This window comes from Xenopus laevis, chromosome 7S (genome assembly GCF_017654675.1).
Source record: "Xenopus laevis strain J_2021 chromosome 7S, Xenopus_laevis_v10.1, whole genome shotgun sequence".
Lineage (NCBI taxonomy): Eukaryota > Metazoa > Chordata > Amphibia > Anura > Pipidae > Xenopus > Xenopus laevis.
The window spans coordinates 34,841,961-34,858,487 of NC_054384.1; the positions used below are offsets into that span (position 1 = coordinate 34,841,961).

At 38.2% G+C, this 16,527-nt stretch overlaps 1 protein-coding gene across 1 annotated transcript in view; it reads right to left on the bottom strand.

Annotated features, from left to right (window-relative positions):
- Positions 1 to 160: 160 nt before the first annotated feature.
- Positions 161 to 16,527, bottom strand: part of aifm2.S (apoptosis inducing factor, mitochondria associated 2 S homeolog) — a gene marked incomplete at its 3' end in the record, with an annotated part of 18,457 nt that continues 2,090 nt past the window's right edge. The window contains 8 exon segments of the mRNA NM_001097928.1: positions 161 to 996; positions 2,483 to 2,683; positions 4,590 to 4,745; positions 5,337 to 5,445; positions 7,054 to 7,146; positions 8,846 to 8,965; positions 11,398 to 11,513; positions 12,832 to 13,067. Of these exon segments, the coding sequence (NP_001091397.1) occupies positions 842 to 996; positions 2,483 to 2,683; positions 4,590 to 4,745; positions 5,337 to 5,445; positions 7,054 to 7,146; positions 8,846 to 8,965; positions 11,398 to 11,513; positions 12,832 to 13,006 (1,125 nt within the window). The 5' untranslated portion in view covers positions 13,007 to 13,067.

Sequence of the window (16,527 nt, forward strand, 5' to 3'; positions counted from 1 at the left end):
AACAAAACCACAGTATTTTTTTAAAATATATAATACTCATAGTAGCCTTTTTTTTAAAAAAAAAAATTGAATTTGAGATTTTTTTCACAATTTTAGAAGAAACCTTAGCTTTCATTAAAAAATAAAACTACGAAAAGTCCACAGAAAAAAACTCGGCAAGTACCGTAAGTAAGCTGATGTGGTTCGATTTAACAGCTTTAATATATATTTATTTTCTCAGTTCATTCAAACATTCAAGTATTTTAAAACCTCACTGAAAATGAATGGAACAATGTGATGCACGAGAATAGTCTTTAGAGAAAAAGAAGTTGCACAATTTTTTTGGCGCTCACATTTTGTTTTTCTCAACCTTAAAAATTAGAAAACAGGCTTCCCCATGTCTAATGCAACAGTAGACTGTAGAAATCTGTTTAAACTTGTGCTATGTACTGAATTGCCATTCATTCAGGTAACAATGGTTGTGCTTATGTTGCTCTTGTTTGGATCTTCTCATAAAGCTTTTAGTCAAATTATTCATAGTAACATGTTAAGTTGGGTTGAAAAAAAGACCAAAATCCATCAAGTTCAACCACTCTAAATGAAATCCAGCATCCATACACACACAAACTATAAATGAATTTTTCAGTTTTTCCAAGATAATGATATAGGAATATCCAGAACCTTCACTGGGAACAGGTGGTCAACCATAAAACCATAAAAAAAAGTGAGGTAGTGTTAGTTAGTAGGTTTAAAGTGTCTTCAATTGTAGGCATTCCCCAACCTGTTACACACAGTCGCATTTGCACAAACATCAGCAAGAAACTTAATAGACAAAACTTCATCCAGTCTCTGAGCTGCAGAATTAACGAGGCATCGTTTGGCCCATTTCCTTCCAGCTCTTTGAAACAAAAATATCACGGCTTTTAGCCATGGTCACGAAACAACGACCTAAATAATATCCATTGAACTGTCCGACGCCATCATTTCGTCCCATTGAAAGAAGCATAGAAAGAGCCCCTAGAAAAAGAAGTAAACAAATGTTACAAATAAATACACAGGCAAGCTTTAATATACACTTTATATATACAGAATACACAAGAAACATAAGTGAATTAAAATCCTTTTAAACAATATTTGGTGGTTCGACTTTAAATAATAGACTTAGTGTGTCATTGTGTAACATGACTCATAGAAAGTTGTGCATTGTAAAAATAAATGTTTATTACTTTATGAATTCCAAAATTGATTTGCTAAATTATTGACTGACTTCAGTCAAACTGAAATAAAACGTTTATGTTCACATTACACCAAGGTCAGACTGGGACACAAGGGGCCCAACCAAAAAAAAACCTTAGACCAGGGTCCCATTCTCAGTTCTATTTTTCTTCCTCTCCTCACTCAACCTCTATTCTCCTATTCTCTTTTCTTTAAATACTATAATCTATTATTCCATCTATTACACCTCTTTGTTCTCATAGAAATAGGGAATGGCCATGAAATAGGGCAAATGTTTAGAAGCAGGAGGGCCCACTAACACCTGGACCTACCAGGAGTTTTCCTGGTATCCCGGTGGGCCAGTCCAACAGGGCTGCTACCCCAGGGGCCCCCTCTGGGGCCAATGAAGCTGTCTAAGAAAACCAAAGAAGCTGCAATCGCAGAAGAAGTAAGAAGAACTTAAGGTACTGTAAGTTCCACTGCACACCAATGTTTTTTGTTTTTTTTTTAATTAAACCCCTGGCCACCACTGGGTTTTTTTTGTTTTTTTTTTAAATTGTAGGGGGGGGGGCTGGCCACCAATGTTTTTTTTTTTTTTAACTTGTAGGGGGGACCCTGGTCACCAATGAGTTTTTAGCATTCATGTTTTATCGCCCATATTTGTGTGGCTTTTTTTACTGTGGTGTGGGGTGTATGTGGGGGTCTGGGTGGGACCTCTGGTGTTGGGTCGGAGGGCAGAACATTTTTTTATATGTTGCACCATGATTTCTGATGGCAGCCCTGCTTACACTGCAGATAGAGCCAATTACAGATTGTGAGCAACTGGTCATGTTGAAGCCTACACTGCATAGTTGTCTCTGCTGGGGATTTTGTGTTTGGTGTGACTATATAAATTCTCCAGGATGCATAAACAATTTCTTTATGATACATTATATGCATTGTCATCCAACCGCAGCATTCCAGTATTTATGTAGGCAATTTTTGAATGCAATCATGTGATTTATAATGTAATTTAGATTAATTAGGGTTCTTTAAATCCTTTTGGGAGTATGGTACTGCTATTATTGAAATGAAACACAAAGCTATTTTTATATGCAACATGCAGCTTTTTTAAATTAAATTTAGAGCAAAAAGTCACTTTAGGATTATTGGCCACATTGACTCAAATTAACCCACCATAGAGACCATTAAATAAATGTCAAAGACGCTACAAAGAATTCTGTCAGCTTTATTATGGAATCAGCCAAAGAACAAATATAAAGGAACACAGTCCCGTCCCCCCCAGTACCTGGTATGTAGGATTTAAGTGATTTCCCAATCAGGCTGTTCCGAACATTGGTTGCTGCCACTCTGGCATGAATGCCAGCATAATATGCCATCTTGGGTTCATTAATATATGCACAGTCCCCAACTGCATAAACATTTTCATGTCCTTGCACCTGAAGGTAGTCATTAACTATAAGGGAACCGTCTTCTGCCATTTTGTCACCTGAAAGACAAATATATGTTAAGCTGCCATACAGTATGCAGGGGTACATTTAGCAAACCAGCACCATTACAACTAGAGATAATATTAAAGACAGCAGCAATAAGGCGTCAAAGCTATTTCTGATTACTTCACTGTCATTCAAATAACCTGGGAAAGCCTTGAAGATTTTCTGAACAGCTTTTGCAGCTTACAGAGGATGGTTTGCGCCAGCAGGCAGGGCCGCTATCAGGGATCATAGGGTCCCATAAGTAAGAAGGGCCCTTTTCCTTATGGGCGTCCCATTTATTAACCCACTGGGCCCATGAAAGGAGAAATCTGACAACAATTAGAATGGGACCCAATGAAAACAAAAACTGTCTGAAACATGGCAATGCCCTTAAACACTCCATCATAAAATCCCACCTAAAATCAATCCAAATGCCATCTACTCACCCACAAACACACCCCTTTCACCACCAGTGAGTCCCATTATTACATTTCTCAGGGCCCTTGTCTGCACTACCCCTGTACCCCATCAATAGATGAGCCATAACATTGCTGTTGACAACAGCAGAAATTTCTAATTAGGTTATGTAATTGTCTTTATACTTGTCTAGTAACTGACCTTGTGACCTAAAAACCTATTACTCTGTGAGGCTACAATTTTACAGCTCCTATTTATTTGAATAGTCTATATTGCTATCCCAGTCCCTCTCTATTCATATTGCAGTCTATCATTTAAACCACTGTCTGGTTCCAAGGGTAAATAAAACCCTAGCAACCAGATACCTGCTAAACTACCAACCTGGGGAGCTGCTGAACAAAATGCAAAATTACAGAAAAACTGCAAAAAATAAATAAAAAATAAAAGAAGACCAACTGCATATTGTCTCTTAATATCAATGTCTACAACATATAAAAGTCTATCTAGATGACCTCTTTAATTTAAGGGACTAGGTGGTGATATTGTTGGGAAAGGGTGAATCTGTGAATTTAAGCTAGAATGAATTTGTGGGGGAGGATTAGTTCTCCTTTAATGATACATAATAGACTATAGATATGCAGTGACAAGTTATTTTTCTCCAAAATAGAAGATCATCTTAATTACACAGACTAAAGCATAACAAAGAAGTACAGTTATGTTTTGCACACTATGTTTTGGTGTTCTGTACCAGCACAAGGCAACCATAGTCCTCATGTGACAACTTGATCTGGATCATTAATTCTATAGAAATTATATAAATATGACGTTTCAAACCATATTCATTTTTAGGGTTTTTTTTTCTAATTAAGGGATCATTTATGAGCAATGGTGGTCAAGCAAATTTCCCTACAGCCCTTGGTGTGCAAAATTTCAATTTATTGAAAGGTATTTGAGTCCACATGAACTTCTTGTACTTCCTACTAAAATGGAAATGTAAAACAGTGGATATACAGGTATGGGACCTGTTATCCAGAATGCTCTGGACCTGGGGTTTTCCAGATAACGGATCTTTCCATAATTTGGATCATCATACCAAAAATCATGTAAACATTAAATAAATCCATTAGGCTGGGTTTGCTTCCAACAAATATTAACTATATCTTAGTTTGAATCAAGTACAGGTACTATTTTAATAATACAGAGAATAAAAAAAGGTGGATTATTTGATTATAATGGGAGTCTATGGGAGACTGCCTTTCCATAATGCTGAGCTTTCTGGATGACGGGTTTCCAGATAATGGATCCTATACCTGTAATACTAAAAATATATGGAAAAAAAGTAACAAAGACCAAATGCTACACAGTGACTGCTACCGCCGGCATCTTTATTGTTTTATTTATTTTCCTTCATAGGTGAAATCAAGGACAAAATAGAGGCACAATATTTGCCATTCTTTGCTTTCCTGTAATTAATGCAATTTACTATATTCCTAAGAGACTTACCCAAAGCACTTCTGTAACTTGAGGAACTGACCTTCAATCCAATGCAACATAAAACAAGGTCACAATTTACCACCTCCGAGTCCTTGTCCAACTGCAACTCCATGTTCTCTTGGGCAACATTTGGAGTCACTTGGTCCAAATTGGTGACTTTTTGTGCTGTTAATAATAAAACACAGTACAACCAATGTAATAGCCCCAGTGCATACGATATTCACATCACCATAAACCTATTGTTCATTAGGACCCTCAATGTTGAATAAGAATAACAATCTTTATTACTATGTATCCAAACAGTCCACTAATATAGCAAAGGTTGACCCCTTTAAAGCCTGTCTCTGGGTACTCAGATGTCACTGGGCTACAACTCCCAGAATCCTCCCATACAAAATGAAGGATCCTGGCATTGGGAGTGTTGTTCTGTAACATCTGGAGTCCAGGTTAAGAAACAGTACTTTAAAGGTGATTACATTTTATCTGCATTGCTTTGTCCATAGATGGACTGAAGGCTGATCAAATAAGAGGCTATAAGAGAATAATGATCTATGCTTATGATCTAAATTGACCAAACTCTTCACACCTTGTTGGGCTGTTTAATCGTTGCAACATTATATAATGTTCATCAATCTGTGTGATCCATATTTCTTATCTTAGACTAGTTTATGGAAGTTTGGCATATGATTAAATATGCAGAAAGTGTACATGAACACTTTTGCAATTTTGTTACTTGTGTAAAATAAATGTACTAACCCAGAATTAGTCTGACACCCTTTCTCAACAGGATTTCCTTCACAGTTCTTCTGACACTTGGTTGCAGCTGAACATCTGCTAATGCAATTTTGGAATGGATTAAAGTGACCTGTGGCAACAAATGGGGACATCCTGTAAAATATATGACAGTCAACAAAAATATATATTGTGAGTAATCTTATTGATTGGAGCCTCACTAGGGACTTCAGGTGTAAAAGGAGTTGGGGAGCAACACTAGCATGAAAAAAGTCCTGGAGATGCCAAATAAGGGCTGTGATTGACCATTGGGTAGTGCCTATATAAAATGGCAGCCTACAGGATGCTCTGTTTGGCAGTGCACCTGGTTATTATGCAAACACAGCTTGCCTTCAATTCTGGAATTCAAAAATAAGCACCTGTTTTGGGGCCACTGGTAGCAACATCCAATCAGTTGGTGAGCAACATGTTGCTCGCGAGCTACTGCTTGGGGATCACTACTTTTAGACTGTAGGCTGGAACTCCTCTTCTTCCAAAAATGTACCAGCCTGGAAAACTTTACTTCTTAACAGCATGCCGCCAGGCACGGACTGGCAATCTGTGGGTTCTGGCAAATGCCAGAGGGGCTGCTATGAGGTGCCATAGAAAGTCAGCATTTAGTGGGCTGGTGGAGGCTGTTTGGGCCTCTGTGTGGAGTGATTGGGCCTCTGTGTACCTGAAATGCCAGGGCCTATTTTAATTCTCAATCCGGACCTGCATGCCGCCTTACTCTTCCTATACCCTGGGCATGTGTGGAACATGACAATCTTTGCTAATTTTTGTCCTAAGCATGTACAAAAAATGCTGGAGAACTGGAGAATAAAAGTACCCCTGGCTGCAGGTATCAACTGAATGACCAATGGATACCTCATCTGCCAGTTCCCCATGCACTTGATGAAACGGTGCATGGGGGCTATGTTACATTTTCAAATATATCCAATGGACGATCCAACATTTATTGTACATAGATACCAGATATATAAAGTATATCATTATGCGCCACAAATGAGCTTTCTATTTAAAATAAACACAAGATTCTGCCCTTAAAGAAAAACAAAAGTTTAACTAAAGAAGTAGGCTAGAAATGTTGTGCATTATGTTTTGGGCTTCTGTACCAGCACAAGGCAACCACAGTCTTTTAGCAATGAAGATCTGTGTATTCTACTGACAGACTATAAATGTCACAATATAAGGCTGATGAGTAATTAATATAGATAATTATTACATGACAGCACAGAAACCAGTGCAACTAGCATCCGCATTTAATAATCAGCCTTGTGGCATCATCTTATATTACAGACAAACCTAATGTTCTGCTTGATAATTTGTGACAACCCCTAAGCTTAGCTTCTCAACAGCTGCTCAGAGCCCACTGAACATGTGAGGTCACAGACACTTTCCAAGATGGTGACCCCCTGTGACAAGTTTGAAGTCCTGGATCATTGCTTCTATTGAGAAGCTGAACCTTTAGGCTGGTACAATAAGTTCATAATATAAAATATGGCATTTCATATGGTTTCAAAGGGTTTAGTGTTCCTTTGAGCTATCTATACACAGGTTTGTAGTAAACCTTGGGGCCAAAACATCAGATCTAGCTGTGGGTTAGATTACTCTTTACATACAAAAGAACAGGGCTTAAACCCAGTTACAAGGTATTCACACAAGTGTTATAAAAGTCAATATCCAATTTTCCTCCCCGTACCTCTTTTTCTGGATAATCAGTCTTAACCTCAGCCGCCATCTCGACTCCTGCAGAACCTCCACCCACTACCACCACATGCTTAGCCTTCTGAATCTAGAGAAGATGATCATAATGTTAAACTGTTCATGTGATGTGACTGAGCTGTTAGAAAGCACCCAATCTGTGCCCATAAGGGCAATTTATAACTGACATAAAATAATAATTTGCAAAATAAACAATAAAAAAGTAGTGGATGTAGATAAAGATACTTCGGTACATGTATAATCCCATAGAGTTCATTGAATCAAGTCACTCCTATCAGATTACAAATGATTTTCAATAATATCAGTTTATAGCACTTCAGGCTTGTGAACGAACACAGTCAGCCTATACAGTTCATTACAGTGCAACTCCTTCACTCATCTGAAGTGTTCATGAGCCACTTCATGTACCCACAATGTGCATGAAGAATAATTAAATTTTTGCCACCACAACTCATTTTGGAGACAAGTTGCTGCAAAAACATTCCCCAATCTGAATCAGCAGTCTATTTGTAAAACACAAAGTAATTTTCCCATAATACAGATGTCCCTATTGTCAAGAAATAGTCACCAATCCAATATGGACTTTCATTTGTTGCAACACTTCTCTTTAAGAGTTAAGCTTGAAGCATGCACAGTTTTGATATACCGTATATGTGATGTTTCCGCAAACCACATTTAACATGTCTTACTGTGGACACATTGTGCAGGTGCAGTTATCAGTTACCTGCAAATACACAGAAGGATCAATTTGGCCACCCTATCACAAAGTGGATCTTTTCCCAATTGTGCCACATAAGTAGAGATGCCAAATTGGGTTCATCTGAACATTAGGCCCTTGGTTCAATGGCTGAATCATATGGGGAGCTTTCTGCTGCAAACTGCATCCACTATTCAGTACGCTGAATGGCTCACAGGATTTTTCCACTGTTATGAATATTTGAATAAGCACAAATCAAATATATAATGGGGACTATACCATTTTGGGACATATTACTGGTTTTTAGCCAACGATGCACCATAAATTCAATCCAAAACAAATATATTGTGGGCGAAGTTTATTTCTGCGAGTTACAGTGCTTTGCATGGCAATTACAGAAAGTCTGAGCAGGATTCTTGTATTTGCAATAAAAGGGGAAAAAGTGAGGTAAAATACTAGCTATTTCTTCTGTGTTCCAATTATTAAATGGCTAGCACAAAATGAAAATATTGCAATATACAAATTTACCAGCAATGTATTTGCCGCCAAACTTGTAATCACCTGTTGTTTCACCCCAGCCCACCCTGAATCCCTGCTCCTAGGTCAGCCCTGTCTTCTTCTGCACAATCCTACTTGTGAGCCAGTGAAAGAATCTGCATAGGAAGCAAGTAATATACAACAGTGAGGTAAGTGGATAAGGGACAGAGAATACAGTATATTGGAAAGCCTATAAGGAATAAGTTGCATAGCTATGGTGGGCAGTAAGTGACCAAATAAGTGTTTTGGTTGTCTCTAAGCTGAGTGAAGGACAGATGAAAGCAAGTTTTATGTTGTGGTGCATAATAGACAGATGGGAGTAAAAACTTCTGGGCAACAAACTTTCATAGTTGAGTAAAAGGTGTATAGCGTATTATAGGGCTGCTGTAAGCTGTACAGCACTATCCCATGGAATAATAATATAACACATTTGAAAATAATATAACCCTTTAAAACAATGTTATTGGATACCCTTAAAACAATGTTATTGGATACACATAAAAAATAGTTCCCTCCCCAATCCCAAATGACTCACCTCTTCAACCAGATTTTCATATATCTGAATAGCTTGGTCTTTAGAGATGACTTCATTAAACTTGCCGGGGAAGGGCCCATTACTCCCAGTTGCAATGATGAGGTGAGAAAACGAAAGCTCCTACAACACATAATGCACACAGGAGAATATAGAATGGGAATTAAATTTGACATGTATCAGTGCTTTGTAAAGGTGTAAGGTGTGTGGTATAATTGGTCCTTTATTGCCAAATTTAGCATGAGCTACTGGAAATCCACTGGAAATATGACATGACACAAAATTCACTTCAACTTCATCTCCAGGAAAGAGAAGACCATCAACATATTGTGCTCTGTCACAAGGCAGTAAGTTACAGAGCACCCTGTTTTTTACTTGTCATTGGGTTGCTTGCTCCTTTCTTGGATCTATTTATAAAACAAAAAATTCTAAGAATTTAACTTGCTGGGCAACACCATTTACAACTAAAGCAACATCCTTCCAGGATAACAACATAAAGGATACTTTCAGCATTTCAAAAATATGGTGCCAAAGTGGCTCAAAGGTCCCCACTGATGTGCATGCCAATCACCTGCAAGTTCATGTCAATAGCTGCTTAAAATAAAGTATGGACTGCAGCTATATTCACATGTAGCATACATTAAATTGCTGTTCTATAATAGCGCTTCTAATCAAAGTGTCATTACTGTATTTTAGCCTAGTCCCATAATTGATTTTAAACTAGGATAGCGAATCCCATACCTGTAATAGTTCCAGATTCTGCTTCGGACAGGAACTCAGTCTTATTGCAAGAAGGTGTTTTATAAAAATAGTGGGTAAGTGTATTATTCATTGTGTATGATATAATATGTATCACATGTTTAATGAATGGCACATTCATTAAACATGTGATATGTTTAATGAATGGCACATTATAATAAATGGAGTGGAGAGCATTTAATCCATAACAACAGCCAGCAGTGCTGCTATTAGCAGTTTGTGTTACAGTTTAATCACACTTAAGTCGCATGACACCATTAATCGAATTTATAGCCTCCCTTACTAATTCTGCATTATTAACACAGATCTATAGGACAAAATCAACCTACACTGATCCAACTGATAAATAGAGAAGACAAGATTCTGAACAGAAAATTCATTCTTTATGTCTAATGTAGTGAGCTGCCTGCACTGGGAGCTATTAAAAAGAAAAGGGTATGGGTGCAGCTATAACTTTCTGGTTAGTGGTGAATTTAGAGCTTAGATCCAATTAGCTGAATCTGTTTCTAATGATAATAATGCTGTTTACAGGTGAACGTTAACGTTGCCAACATAACAAGCTGCAATACACTACTAAACTGCAAAAATACCAATTAAGAACATTTTTTGAGAAACTGAATTTTATTAGGTCCAAGCGGGCTGGGGAATGTCCAGCGACTGCTCTTCCTGTACAAAGCAATGTTACTCTCCTTTTTCCTTTGATGAAAATTAAATAAAAAAAAAAAACCAAGGGAAATCCTGCCCTGTGGAGAGGGGGGGGGGATTCTTTAAACTATAAAGGAAGTGGACCCCATGGTCTGGACCCCCCGCAGCCGTGGTCTGCTTTCTCTGTAGTTATGCCACTGACTGATTATATAAATCTAACTCAACCTTCCTTCTAACAACACAATATTTTATTATAATTGCTTATCTAGAAACCTGATATCCAGAAATCTTACAGACAGACTGTCTCTCAGCCTTTTAAAGTCAATTTAAAAAAATGCATTTATTTTCTTAAAACAATATCCTGTTTTTCTTTGAAAAAAAGAGAAACTGTGCATTGCACTTGATGGTAATTAATCCATATTGGTGGCAAAACAATCCTATTGGGTATATTTAATGGTTAAATGTTGTTAAGAAGCCTTAAAGGAGAAGGAAACCCTGTAGAAAAAAAAACCCTGTACCCCCACCCCACATAGAGCCCCCTCCCTCCTCTCCCCAGGCTAACTGCCCCCAGGGGAAATGCCCCATACTTTATACTTACCCCTCATCACAGATTTTAGCAGTGGACTTCACGACATCCATCTTCCGGGTCCTCGGTAAGCTGACTGGGAGATCTGCAATCTCCGTCAATTTCGTCGCATGTGCAGTTGTCAAAAACCGGCAAATACCGATTTCCCTGTCAGCTTACAGAGGACCCAGAAGATGGATGCCGTGAAGTCTGCTGCCAGAATCTGCAACGAGGGGTAAGTATAAAGTATGGGGCATTTCCCTGGGGGGCAGTTAGCCAGAAGGGAGGGGGCTCTACATGGGGTGGGGGGGGTACAAGGTTTTTTTCTACAGGGTTTCCTTCTCCTTTAAGGTATAGAGATCCAAATGATTAAAAAGACCCTTATGAGGTCCCAAGCATTCCAGATAGTACCATACCTGTATAAAAAAAAAATCAGCAAATATTTTCGACATTGTAGCCAACAACAGATCCTTTGTTTAGATGCAGAATACAACATCCAAGTGGAAGAAAACTTTATTATAATGATAATGTTTACAGTCACTGTCATTTTGCATTTTTTTAGTTCAGATTTTTAAAAAAAAATTACCTCATTGCTTTCTAAAATCACAAGTTGGGTCTGAAGATTTATTCCAACCACTTTGCCTTGTTTAAAGCTGTCATGGAAGGAATCCTTATAGGATATGAACGTTTTTCTTGCAAAGCCTGGAACAAAATTCAACACTTTAACATGCACTCGTGCCAATATGGAATCACCAGAGCAGCAATCAGGTCATCCACAATTCTGTAATTACAGCAGTTGTCCCAATAAGTGTATTGTATATACATGTGGCTTTAATAAACTGGCCAGATTAGCAGTCCCCACACTTGCTGTGGAAGGATACAAATGATATAACCCCCGGGGCTGGGGCTCCTGTTTTTGCTAAAGTGTGGCTTTTAACTTTACTGCATATGTGCTCCAGTGCAAGACAACAAGGAAGAGCTTGCTCACAAGTCCGCCTGGTCTGGTGCATTTTTCTGCTAATAGGAGCAAGCTTGCTCCTTCAACATGAACCCTTCATGAAAATACATTACTTTAAACAAAACAAAAACATAGGCCATACACTATGCAAGCAATTAGTGTCTTCAAGGTGGGGGGGGGGGGTTACATGACTGGACCTGGATTTCCCTACTAAGAATAAACATTTGCCAAATTTAGATATCCTTTAATAATATTTGTTAAAATTCGCTATAGCTCATCACCAAATAATGCTGCAAAAAAATAATGCAGCTCCTAGGTCTACATCGGTGGGATTCACCCAATTTGTCTTTGTCAATTAAGTCAAAGGCTGGCGTAGTTTAAGCAATTGTAACAGCTAATTGCAGCACTATTTCTGGTAAGTTGTACCCACTGAGCTCATAATAATGTAATTATGTACTGTAACTACAGTTAAATGTATGATTCTTCCCCAATTAGACTCACTAATGAACACTGGTCGTGCTAAAAACAGATATCACATCTCAACCCCTTGACAATTTGTGGTGTTATTTCTCAAAAAACAGCTGTCCAACTGTCAACAGATATTGCTATTAATTGCTCACATGGCTATGTAATGATTCTGGAGCTAGAAACAGTTTCTATGGCATCAATTGATTACATTCTTGACAATTCCATGTTTCTGTTGGAACGGGTTAGAGTACGCCCTTTCCAGTTTCAACAGGATAATAACAAATTAAGGTCCATACAGTGATGGTAGTGGAGGAACTTGACTGGCCCTAACCTAAACCCACGTAAACACCCAGGGGTTGACTTTGTATGCTGACTGTGAGTAGCAAACCCCACATCAGTGCCCATCCCGCTACCTATAATGGAAGCAAAGACTGTTTAAGTAGCAAAGAGATAACTAACTTCAATCAATACCCTTGGTTTTTGGATGAGATTGACAGGCTGGTGACCAGATACTTTTTGCCATATAGTATAATTTGTTGATAATGACCAGTAACAAAAAGAAGCAAAGGTTTTATAATAAAAGGTAGAGCTTACCACTCTCTACACAAGCACGAAGAGCAGCTACATTATGATGAAATGCATCTTTCATATCAACTAACAGAAAAGGAATTCCAAAGGATTTCAGCTGACTGGCAGCAGCAATACCGGCAAACCCTCCACCAACAATCACCACTCGTACGGATTCTTCCACTGAGACCTTGGATCCCATATTTGTATCTTGAATGTCAGGAATGCAAAACTACTCCAGCTTCTCTTATCATGTGACAACCCTGAATAAAAAAAAATTTGAGTAGATTTGTAGCAAGGCTCCTTAAAGGGGTTGTTCAATTTTAATATGATGTAGAAAGTGATGTTCTGAGACAATTTGCAATTGATTTTTTGTTATTTGTAGTTTTTGAGTTATTTAGCTTTTTATTCAGCAGCTCTCCAGATTGCAATTTCAGCAATATGGTTGATAGGGTCCAAGTTACTCTAGCAACCATGCATTGATTTGAATAAGAGACTGGATTATAAATAGGAGAGGGCCTAAATAGAAAGATAAAAAATAAAAAGTAGCAATAACAACATTTAGGGGCATATTTACTAAGCTCGAGTGAAGGATTCGAGGTAAAAAAACTTCGAATTTCGAAGTATTTTTTTGGGTACTTCAACCATCGAATAGGCTACTACGACCTTCGAATACGACTTTGAGTCGAACAATTCGAACTAAAAATCGTTCGACTATACGACCATTCGATAGTCGAAGTACAGTCTCTTTAAAAAAAACTTCGACTAAATACTTCGGAAGTTTAAACCTACCGAGTTACAATGTTAGCCTATGGGGACCTTCCCCATCAGTTTTCTAAGCTTTTTTTGATCAAAGAAAAATCCTTCTAATCGTTTTTCCTTCGATCAATCGTAGGATTTGCGGTAAATCCTTCGAATTCGTAGGATTTTACTTCAAGGGTTGAATTTGAGGGTTTATTAACCCTCGATATTCGACCCTTAGTAAATGTGCCCCTTATTGTTATTGCTACTTTTTATTTATCTTTCTATTCAGGCCTCTCCTATTTATAATCCAGTCTCTTATTCAAATCAATGCATGGTTGCGAGTTGCTAATTTGGACCCTATCAACAATATTGCTGAAATTGCAAACTGGAGAGCTGCTGAATAAAAAGCTAAATAACTCAAAAACTACAAATAATATGCCTTACAGAGCATTTGTTTTTAGATGGGGTCAGTGACCCCCATTTAAAAGCTAGAAAAAGTCAAAAGAAGGCAAATAATAAAAAAACACCCCTTTAAAGTGATTTTTTAAGGAAAAAATGCCATTACATATTAACACACAATGAAACTACTGTTGCAGTTTTATTAAAACCAAGTGAGCTGGTATGGCCTAATCAGTGATTTAGATCTTGGACTCAAGTGGTATATCTGCTGGCTCACACATACCTCCATAAAAATGCTGACTTTCCACACGCACTGGTCTCTATCTTTATGTTGTCTACCTTTGCCCCATTACATGTTATTTTCTATTTTTTAGCCTTTGATCTTCACAGTATATATCCTGCCACTCGTGTTTCTAGCTACATTGGTGTAACAGCTCCATCTGACAATGCACAGGGCTTGTGCCTTACTTACACATTATTGTTAGGAATAGACCCTTGTTCATTCACATCAGTGTAAACATCTCAGAAATGCTTCTACATTCCAAAACCCTAGGTAAGATGCATCAGGTTTTTTCTCCTAATAAAAGTGGCTGCTATTTTATGTACCATATATACTCGAGTATAAGCCAACCCGAGTATAAGCCGAGGTACCTAATTTTATCTACGAAAACTGGGAAAACAGTATTGACTCGAGTATAAGCCTAGACACAACTACAGCCCTGTCTCCCAGCAGCGCACATTCCGCCAAAGCGACCCCCCCAGTGATCAACCGGACTTCTTTGCAAAGTTGATGGTGACAGAGAATTGCCAAACGGATTACTGTGTGCATTGTCCCACTGTCCCACTACCATGTGCAGAGGGTGCTGTGTGATATTGCCATCACTGTTAATCCTTCATCTAACCAACAGAGGGCGCTGTATGATATTGCAGTCACTGTTATTCTTTCATATAACCAACAGAGGGCGCTGTATGATATTGCAGTCACTGTTATTCTTTCATATAACCAACAGAGGGCGCACTGTTATTCTTTCATATAACCAACAGAGGTACTGTTGGTATAGGAATGATTAAAAGTGACTGCAATCTCAGCTACTGCCCACTGACTTGAGTATAAGCCAAGGTAGACTTTTTCAGCACATTTTGGATGCTGAAAAACTCGGCTTATACTCAAGTATATACGGTATACATTTCTGAGGGATCATGTTTATTATATTGTTCAGGTCATACACCATATTACTGAGGGCAGCGGTGATACACCTCCATGCTTCACTTTATTTTAACTGCTGATTTACTGCTCCAATATAATTACAGGTATGGGATCCCTTATCCGTAGTGATGGGCGAATTTGTCCCGCTTCGTTAAGAATTTCTGATTTTGACACCGGTGACAATTTGCCGTCGTCTAAATGGGCGCTGGCGTCAAAGACAATGGGCGTCCGTTAATCGTCGCTGGCATCTGAATTGTCGCCGACGTCGATTCTATCACAGGCGTCAAAAAAAAAAACTGTGGCACCGGTGAATTTTCATGGCAAATTCTCGCCTGACAAATAAATTCGCCCATCACAACTTATCCGGAAACCCATTATCCGAATTACGGGATGGCCATCTCCCATAGACTCCATTTTATCCACATAATCCAGATTTTTAAAAATTATTTCCTTGCTCTCCAGAAACTCTCAGGGGGTCATTTATAAAGTTCGCACAGCGCATATTTATTCACAAATGGTTTTATTGTTCGTGTTTTTTCCTGAACGCTAATATATTGAACTGCTCTGCCCGTCTTTCTGTTTTTTGCGAATTCGCATTGAGAATAAAATGGATGCAAATGGCTCGCAAATGAGATGAGTGTTTGCATGAGTGCGCCCACTGTGCGAGGTTGTTGTGTGCGAAAATAGCATTGACACTAACAAATTGCCAATTTGCAAACCGTTTTGAGAATATTTTCTTTGCCACCAAAGTTGTGGCGTCATTCAAACGCAGTGTGTGCACATAATATTCGCAATTTGCAATTTTAGCCATATTTAAAAAGCTCTTATAGACATTCGCAGTGTGAATAAATTGGCAATTCCGTTCTTATTCAGCTTTATAAATGTAACCATGTGCAGGGCAAATATATTCAACGTGCAAATCAATCTGCCCTGTGCGAAGTTTATAAATGAGCCCCTCAGACTCAGAAATCGAGTTACCAGTATCAATTTAGTTCAAGCTCTTTCTTCAGTTCAGACTTTATCATCTGCTATTCAAACATATCAATCAGGCTTTAACATAGAGGAGATACTGCATGCTTTTTCTATAAAAGGATATTGGAAATCACCAAGTATTTGCATGGTCATTCTTATACTGGCCTTATACATGCAGGTGTAAAATTACCACTGTAAAATTATATAAAATGCACAAATAGCCATAAAAATATATTTATAAACAGTGATTATATCCCATGGCTGAACCTTGTATACTATAAGTAACAATGTAATCCCTGGTTGCATGTGCCTTAATATGGTGTTAGCATACCTAGAATACCTTCTAGTATTCTTATATTTTCCACACAGTATACATTGAACATACATAGAATGGGGGGTCA